The sequence below is a fragment of the Scylla paramamosain genome, chromosome 40 (genome assembly GCF_035594125.1).
Source record: "Scylla paramamosain isolate STU-SP2022 chromosome 40, ASM3559412v1, whole genome shotgun sequence".
NCBI classification, from domain to species: domain Eukaryota; kingdom Metazoa; phylum Arthropoda; class Malacostraca; order Decapoda; family Portunidae; genus Scylla; species Scylla paramamosain.
In genome coordinates this window covers 1980278-1990000 of record NC_087190.1, presented here as the reverse complement: position 1 = coordinate 1990000, position 9723 = coordinate 1980278, and the positions used below count along the sequence as shown (strand labels likewise).

General features: G+C 43.4%; 1 protein-coding gene across 1 annotated transcript in view; it reads left to right on the top strand.

Moving 5' to 3' along the window:
* Window positions 1-9723, top strand: part of LOC135092691 (uncharacterized) — a 19824-nt gene extending 10101 nt beyond the window's left edge. Inside the window, exon 2 of the mRNA XM_063991315.1 lies at window positions 6861-9723. Within this exon, the coding sequence (XP_063847385.1) occupies window positions 6861-9032 (2172 nt within the window). The 3' untranslated portion in view covers window positions 9033-9723. The remainder of the gene's footprint in view (window positions 1-6860) is intronic.

Here is a 9723-nt window from a genome sequence, read left to right as displayed (position 1 = left end):
TTGAAGAGGAGGAGGAGGAGGAGGAGGTGGTGGTGGTGGTGGTGGTGGAGAGGTGAAACAGAAAGAGTATTGCAAAAAATAAATATAGAGTAAATGAATACATATATACTAGGAGGAAAGGAAGAAAAGAGGAGAAGGAGGAGGAGGAGGAGGAGGGAAGGTGAAACAGAAGCATTAAAAAAAAAAATACATAGAGAAAATAAAGATGCTACGAGGAGAAGAAAGAAGAAGAGGAATGAGAAGAAGAAGAAAAAGAAGAAGAATTGAAAGAGAAGAAGGAATATTACAAAGAATTACGTACAGAAAATAAAGCTACCAGTAAGAAAATAGGAATAAAAAAAGAAGAGAAGACGAAGAAGAGATAAAAGAAACAAGATTTTATATAACACGTATTCAGTTTTAACATTACCAGACGCAACAATGAACAAACAAACAGACACACAAACAGGCAGGTAAACACGTTGAAAACTAAACACACACACACACACACACACACACACATACACATCGTCTCCCCACCCTCCGTTTTCTCCCGCTTATACCCACACCCTCGTTTTCTCCCGCCACTAACAAGACAGGGTGGGGGGACTGTCTCAAACACAGACTTGCGTAACCTGACAGTGTCTACTCAACTTTCCCTTCCACGCGTCTGGTTCCTTTTTGACTGCGTATATACTTACCTGGGAAAGGTGAGGTAATAAAGAGACTTGTCGTGGCCTTTTAAGACGTTGCAGGTTAAAGGAGGTGGAGGAGAAGGAGGAGGAGGAGGAGGTAAAGAAGGTAGGAATGTAGATTTGTCTGTAAGGAGATAAGAAGAGGTAGAGGAGAAGGGAAGACTAAGATCAACATTTGGTGATGGGGAATGGGTGGAAATGGGGTTAAAATAGGTTATGGGGGATTAAAAGGAGATGGAGGTATAAGGAAATGGCAAACAAGACGGGTTGCAATGGGGAATGTAGAATGGAATGGGTGAAAATTGATTGTGAGGGGAGGAACACTGAGAGAAATGGGTTATAATGTTCAATGGGGAATAAATGGGTGGAAATGGGGCTTTGTGAGTGTCTGGAAATAGAGATGAAATTTTCTTACGTTATGGTAAAAGACAAGAAGTGATGGGGATGTGAGAGAGGATGGGAGGGAATGGAACATGAATGGGTGTTAGAAGGGATGCATTGGGAGGGTATAGGAGGTGGTGAGAGGTAGTGATGGGTGGTGAGAGGGGGAGGAAGGGGAAGGGAGAGTAAAGATGATAGGAAAAAGGGAGTTTAAATGTAGGAGTCTATTTTTTTTTTTTTTTTTTTTTTGCTTTGTGAGAGAGTACATATTTGCATCTCTCTCTCTCTCTCTCTCTCTCTCTCTCTCTCTCTCTCTCTCTCTCTCTCTCTCTCTGCCCTGTTTTCGTAATTTTTCTCTTTCATTTTGTCTTTCATATATTTTTTTCCTTCTTTGCACATTATTTTCACTCTCTCTCTCTCTCTCTCTCTCTCTCTCTCTCTCTCTCTCTCTCTCTCTCTCTCTCTCTCTCTCTCTCTCTCGTGTTTCATCCCATTTATTATAATTTTTCTTCACTTTTCTTTCTCTTCTTTTTGTTCGTGTCTCTATTTCTATCTTTCTTTTCTTCCCTCTCTTTTTTTTGTTTTGTTCTCTTTTCTCTCTCTCGCCTTCCTTTTGCCCTTTATCTTAGCATCCGGCTGTCTACCATTTTCTATTTGCACTCTCTCTCTCTCTCTCTCTCTCTCTCTCTCTCTCTCTCTCTCTCTCTCTCTCTCTCTCTCTCTCTCTCTCTCTCTCTCTGTCACGGTGTTTCCTCATGCTGATTGAAATGATAAGAAAAGAAACGAAAGATAGAGATAACTCGTTCAACCACTCTCGCTTTCACTCGCTTTCTCTCTCTCTCTCTCTCTCTCTCTCTCTCTCTCTCTCTCTCTCTCTCTCTCTCTCTCTCTCTCTCTCTCTCTCTCTCTCTTTCTGGGTAGTATGTGAAGGTTGTTTGTGTACGTGTGAATATGCGTTTTCGTAATGTGCGTGTGTGTGTGTGTGTGTGTGTGTGTGTGTGTGTGTGTGTGTGTGTGTGTGTGTGAGAGAGAGAGAGAGAGAGAGAGAGAGAGAGTGTGTGTGTGTGTGTGTGTGTAATAATAATGATAGAGTGGTGGAGAGATGCAGGTACGTATGGAGAGAGAGAGAGAGAGAGAGAGAGAGAGAGAGAGAGAGAGAGAGAGAGAGAGAGAGAGAGAGAGAGAGAGAGAGAGGTTACGAGATGTATGGGCGTGGCTTAAACGTGTGCATCATGCCGAGTCTCTCTCTCTCTCTCTCTCTCTCTCTCTCTCTCTCTCTCTCTCTCTCTCTCTCTCTCTCTCTCTCTCTCTCTCTCTGGCGTATGATTTTTTTGCCAGCTGTTTCTTGTTTTCATCATATTTCATTTCTTCTTCCTCTCTTATCTCCTCCTCCTCCTCCTCCTCCTCCTCCTCCTCCTCCTCCTCCTCCTTCTCTTTAACAAGCTATTTCATTTTTTTTACGTATCATCTTTCCTTTGTTTCTTTGTTTTTTCCTTCATTTTTTACTGCCGCTTCTCATTGCCGTGAGTGAGTGTGTGTGTGTGTGTGTGTGTGTGTGTGTGTGTGTGTGTGTGTGTGTGTGTGTGTGTGTGTGGTGTGCCAGGGTTTTTCTCACACTCCAGCTTACCTTGTGAAGATTGGTAAGGTGAATGCAAGTAAGATAAGGACAGGTGAGGGCAGAGGGTCCAGACAGGTAAGGTAAGGTGTGGTAAGGTGAGGTTAGGTTAGATAAAGGAGGTGAGGTGAGGTGAGGTCAAATTACGTGAGGTGAGGTTAGGTAAGATTAGGTTAGGTTAGCTTTAGTTAGCTTTGATTACGTTACTTGAGATTAGGTTAGGTATGGTTAGGTTAGGTTAGGTTAAGTTAGGTTAGGTTAGGTTAAGTTAGGTTAGGTTAAGTTAGGTTAGGTTTAGTTAGGTTAGGTTAGTTTAAGTTAGGTTAGGATAGGTTAAGTTTAGGTTAGTTTAGGTTAAGTTAGGTTAGGTTAGGTAAGGTTAGGTTTAGTGAGGTTAAGTTAGGTTAGGTTAGGTTTAGTGAGGTTAAGTTAGGTTAGGTTAAGTTAGGTTAGGTTAGGTTAAGTTAGGTTAGGTTAGGTTAAGTTAGGTTAGGTTAGGTTAGGTTAGGTTAGGTTAGGTTAGGTTAGGTTAAGTTAGGTTAGGTTAGGTTAGGTTAGGTTAGGTTAGGTTAGGTTAAGTTAGGTTAGGCTAGGTTAAGTTAGGTTAGTTTAGGTTAAGTTAGGTTAGGTTAGGTTAGGTTAGGTTTAGTGAGGTTAGGTTAAGTTAGGTTAGGTTTAGTGAGGTTAAGTTAGGTTAGGTTAAGTTAGGTTAGGTTTAGTGAGGTTAGGTTAGGTTAGGTTAGGTTAGGTTAGGTTAGGTTTAGTGAGGTTAGGTTAAGTTAGGTTAGGTAAGGTTAGGTTTAGTGAGGTTAGGTTAGGTTAGGTTAGGTTAGGTAAGGTTAGGTTTAGTGAGGTTAAGTTAGGTTAGGTTAGGCTAGGTTAGGTTATGTTTAGTGAGGTTAGATAAAATAAGGTAAGGTCAGGGTGGCCACAGGTATTCACCTTTACTTAACTTTTACCTGTGTGTCATTAACCTGAACCTGAAATCTGATCACCTGTGTCGAGGAATGTCTTAATTGAGCAACAGCTTATGTTACTTACTGGGAATTGGTGTTAGTCTGTCTGTCTGAATGTCTGTATGTATGTATGTATGTCTCTTTCTCTTTGTCTATCTATCATTGTTTTTTTTTCTTTTTCCGTCTGTTTGCTTGTCTCTCTCTCTCTCTCTCTCTCTCTCTCTCTCTCTCTCTCTCTCTCTCTCTCTCTCTCTCTCTCTCTCTCTCTCTCACACACACACACACACACACACACACACACACACACACACACACACACACACACACACAAGCCAAGCACAAAAAACTAATATTGAGTAAGACCAGAGGGAGGGGGAGGGAGCGCGAAGGAGGGGGAGGGGGAGAGAGGGAGGAGGAAGGTAGAGTAAGGGAGGGGAAGGGTGTGGTTCCTTGACCTCATCTCGCTCCACCCCCGCGCCTTCCACCTGCCCTTCCTCCACCCCAATTCTCCACCCCTTCCCCATTCCCCCTTCCCTTCCACCCAGCCACTCAGTCCTTCAGATCCACCTTTCCTTTGCTTCTCCACGCCCTTCACACCTTGTCCGTCCACCTGCTTACCTATCTTCCACATAAAATCCACCTTACCTGTGCCTTCCACCTTCCACATTCACATTTGTATAGGTGATCCTCCTCTTCCTCTCCCCTTTCTCTTTCCTTCTTTATTTCACTGCACTCCACCCATGTCTTACCTCCCTCATCTCCCTCCTCCACATCCTCCACCTTTTCCTCCATTCACTCACTCCTACGTACGTGTCTCTCTCTTTCTCCTCACGTAATTGGTGACCTAAATCTGAAGACATGAGTCAGAATGCACATATTTGAGTGTGTTGAAATAGCCACTCATTCAATTTTTACTGGGCACATTAAAATTTTAGGACTTCAAGAGTCTCATTAATACATGGCTTTAGAGAGAGAGAGAAAGAGAGGGAGAGGGAGAGGGAGAGGGAGAGGAATGTTTATTACTTCATGTTAGGAAAATATTTTATTGCACGTGTTATTAGTCGAGGGTTTAAAGGAATTTATTATTGTTTTTGTATAGAACACGTTAAAAAAATAAAAGTTCCAATGTATTTTTTTATTTGGAGGTTATATGAGGTTTTAAAAAAGGGAGTTAATATTTTTTTTCTCTTTCATTGGGTGTTTTAAAAGTTCAATAGAAGTTTTAAAAAAAAAAAAGGTTTGGTTGCATTGGATATACTGAAATTTGAAAGCTTTATGCGATTTAAAAACAAGAATTAACACACTTTTATATTGATTTAAAACTTCAGTTGTAGTTCAACCCTTTCACTGCAATATAACACATCTTTCCCAGTCACTAATCACTCAAACATTTCCTCTTGTTCGTCAGTCACCAAACAATATACAGACTAGAAACTGCAAAATCTCTACTTTTTTATTTCCTTTCTTGTATGTGCTTGAAAATATTAGGTTAGGTGAGGTTAGATTAGGTTAGGTTAAGTTAGGTTAAGTTAAGTTAGGTGAAGTTAGGTTAGATTAGGTTAGGTTAGGTTAAGGTGAAGTTAGGTGAAGTTAGGTTAGGTTATGTTACGTTAGGTTAGGTTAGGTTAAGTTAGTTTAGGTTAGGTTAGGTTATGTTATGTTATGTTAGGTTAGGTTAAGTTAGTTTAGGTCAAGTTAGGTTAGGTTAGGTTAAGCTAGTTTAGATCAAGTTAGGTTAGGTCAGGTTAAGTTAGTTTAAGTCAAGTTAGGTTAGGTTAGGTTAGTTTAGGTCAAGTTAGGTTTAGTTTAGTGTGAATTGTTGCTTGTCACAGTGAGAACCCTTTACCTACCTTCCATATCGTTCTTAGTGGTGTGAATTGTTTGTGGCGATGTGAACCCTTTAACTGTCTTCCTCCCAGTTGAAAATCTATTCTATTTTTTATCTTCTGTCTTATACGTGTTTAAAAATATTCACAATACATCGTTCTTATTGGTGTATATTGTTGTTTGTGGCGGTGATAAGCCTTAACTATCTTCTTTTAATCACAAACTGCCATGATGTATTTGCTTTTGATCTCCTTCCACCTCTGAATAATATCTATTCTTTTTATCTTTTTTTCTTATACGTGTTTAAAAAAAATTCGCAATACATCGTTCTTAATGGTGTATATTGTTGTTTGTGGCGGTGATAAGCCTTTAACTATCTTCCTTTAATCACAAACTGCTATGATGTAATTGCTTTTGATCTCCTTCCACCTCTAAGTAATATACGCATCAGACAACATCTTTCCTTAATCACAAACTACTATGTTGTATTTCCTTTTCTGTTCCAGCCACCTCTAAGTATTACAAGCAGCAAACACTATACAGCTCCTTTAATCCCTCTCTTCAATCCTGTAGGTGCTTAAAAAGATCCTATATTGCTGCTGTGTTGTGAATTTTTCGATATTAAATGTGAAAGAGTTAAAAAAATAAGTGTTGGGAAGAAAACAGTAATGCAAAAAAAAAAAAAACAACTTGATTTACTGGTCAATCTTTCGAATCCCATCAACAACCTCAACCAGTGTGATTTTTACCTTGATTGATGGCGCCGCTTCCTTCACTTCCCCCAGCCCTCAATTACTCACCTGGAGGGCCTCACCGCACCTGCCAATCCCCACCTGCCTGTTATACTTGCAAATATTTGTCCTTGAATGCAAATCACCACGTGGGAAAAAGAGAAAGCGAGCGAGAAAAAGAAAGAGTGAGGGAGAGTGAAGGGAAGATTTATGAATTAAGTACTGTAAAGGTGTGTGTGTGTGTGTGTGTGTGTGTGTGTGTGTGTGTGTGTGTGTGTGTGTGTGTGTGTGTGTGTGTGTGTATGTGTGTGTGTGTGTGTGTAAGTTTTCCATTTAAGTGCCTCGAATGCAAATAACTGGATGAGTAAGAGAGAGAGAGAGAGAGAGAGAGAGAGAGAGAGAGAGAGAGAGAGAGAGAGAGAGAGAGAGAGAGAGAGAGAGAGAGAGAAATGAGACAGTAAAGGATGTTGTTCTTCTTTATAATGCAAATCACACACGACTAAAAGACGAAGAGAGAGAGAGAGAGAGAGAGAGAGAGAGAGAGAGAGAGAGAGAGAGAGAGAGAGAGAGAGAGAGAGAGAGAGAGAGAGAGAGAGAAACGGCGAGGGAGAGATACAATGAATTAAGAGAGTAAAGCAAGTTTTTAATTAGTCTCCCCTGTCTCCCCTCCACGCAGGCTGCCATCACTCTCTTGACAGCCACTCTGCACCCCAACCTTGCCTTCTCCCCGCCACTCATCCGCCACACCCCACCAACACCCTTAGGCACCCCAGATGGCCCTAAAACCCCCCTGACCAGACCATCAATCACCCTGGGCACTCCTGTCGTCGTCCCTGCATCACTTGTTCCCAGAGTGACTCTTAAAAGTGGCCCTGATGATACACACACGCCACGCTCTCCACTTTCAACTTCAGATCACAAAACTTCCACGAGCCGCAGTAGAGTCGTGAAGGAACGCCAGGTGACCACAGGTGAGGCTACCCAAACCTTACCTGCCACGAACCACACCCTCACCGCTGACCATGACTCCTTGCCGGCTCACCTGTCTACCTCTCACATGCACGACCTTGAAACTCCCCAAAACAGGTCCCGCGCCCCTTCACTCCTTCCGCAGGCTGTCCACACTGACCCAGGTACTCCGCCAGACGACCCCACCTGGAAACGACCTCCCCGCACCGCTAGTAAATCCAGGGGCGGGACACGGAGGCGCCCCACGTCCTCTCAGATTGCAGTGGACACCTCGGTTCCCTTCAGTCTGGCGCCGCAGCCCGTCAAGGACACACCCGAAGTGGCGCTAGCGAGAAGAAATTTCTTGAGGACTTATGAAAGGATTCGAGACTCCTTCCTCAACACTGGTAGCTTCTCACACACCATCGGAAACTCGCCTCCCTTTGGCTTCAACATCCACACCTCACGCGAAGCCTCAGACTCCCGCCCAAGACACCGCGAGGATGACGACGACCACGATCGCTACGGCCCGCTTGTGAGAATCCACGACCACCAGAACGACCACCGCAGACGACCAAGCACTAGGAACCAGCAGAAGAGTCACAAGAGCCGCCACGACTCGCCAAGAAGGTCCCACGACTCACGGAGATCCCAGTACGACCCTCCAAGGAGACCCCACGACTCAAGTGAAGAATTTAGACACCATTACGACCCACCAAGATCTCACGACTCCCACGAGGACCGCAGATCCCAATACGACCCTCCAGGCAGGTCGTACGCCTCACACGACGACCATAGACCCCAAAACGACCCTCCAGTCAAGTGTACTGTCCCGCAGAACGACCCGGGGCGACAGGATGGAATCTACGACCACAGTAATCATTCGCACCACCTGCACGACCACCAGGACGACCCGCCAGAGCTGCAGGAACTGTTTCGTAGTCTGAGCAAATTGTACAGACTCTTCAAGGCGTTCAAGAGTAGCCATCCAGACTTGGAGAGCAGCATCCATCAACAGCTATTGGGATTACCGCTTTTCCAGGATGTCTTCAGCCACCACCATCACCACCACGATGACCACCACCACCACGAGCACCAGCATCACCACTCCCATATGGATCACCCCGTCAACCACACACATCCAGACCAGTCGACGCTCATTGCATCCTCACATCCCTACAGCGTGTTTCCAGATCCCCAGCTAGAGCCTGAGTACTTTTTGCCCTCCATGTCTCCAGATTTCAACTTCGTCAGCAGTCTGGAACCTCCTCTCCCTGCGGATCCTTTTGTCCAGTCCATCAAGCCTCTTTGGAAGTCCAGGAACAGAGGAACGTGTTATGAAATTGTACTACTGGAAGCAGAACACGATGATGATGATGATGATGATGATGATGATGACGATGATGATGACGATGATGATGATGTAAAGCACAGACAAGAAGTTAATGATGGTACCTCCTCTTCCTCCTCCTCTTCCTCTTTCTCCTCCTCCTCCTCCGTGTTATCTGCAGGTGTGTCTCCCTCAGTCACCTCCTCAACTCACTCCCTCGACTTTCCAGCTTCCCATCATAGTTCATCTTCCAAATCCATCCCTTCTGGCTCTTCTCGTCCCCTGCCACTAACTCCGCAAGGACACAAGACAAGGGTAACTTCACCTTATCCATCTAATAACGCCACTTTTCCTCCACCTCATCCAAATGTCCCTTCCACCACTACCACTACTAACGCCACAACACCGCACCGCTACACCTCCTCGTCTGTGTTGCTGCGAAAATACTACATCGCTCCTAACTCCAATGAGAGGGTGAGTGAGGAACGGCCAGTGATAGAGAGTAAGAGAAACAAACTGCCCCTCCATTTTCGCGTGCCTCAGTGGTCATCCTTGCGCCCGGAGAGATAGAAAACGGGATCCGAGCCCAGTCACGCGCGTAGGTATGACTAAAGTAATGATGAAAATTTAAAAGAAATATATAAAAACAATACAAAAACTGTTCACGTTCATGTTTGGTAACGTGGAAAAGAGAAGGAGAGATTTGTTATAGGTGTGTGTGTGTGTGTGTGTGTGTCTGTGTTCATTCATTATGCAATAGTCCTCGCGTATTGTCCGTGTGAGAGAGAGAGAGAGAGAGAGAGAGAGAGAGAGAGAGAGAGAGAGAGAGAGAGAGAGAGAGAGAGAGAGAGAGAGAGAAAGTGCACGTATCTAGAATTATTTGTACTGTCTCTGAGCCTTTTTATTTATGTATACAGAAGCAAATAATACAGTTTCTATGTTGCCAAAATGTACTTTTAAAATGTTTCCCTTTTGTTCTTTCCCCCTTTTGAATTGGATGTATTGCGTATCACTCATTAAATATTGCAATGGTACTCTTTTATTTCCTACTGCATATATAAGTCTTGATAGGAGTGATTAGATTGTTATTATTATTATTATTATTATTATTATTAGAGAGAGAGAGAGAGAGGAGAGGGGGGCCGCCATACAGTAGTCATATTGAGTAAGTCGCAGGGAAGGTTAGTTTCTACTTTGTGTAAATAATATTTTCACGTATAATTCTTGTATTGAAATCAGCAAAAAATGAAAATAAAAATGA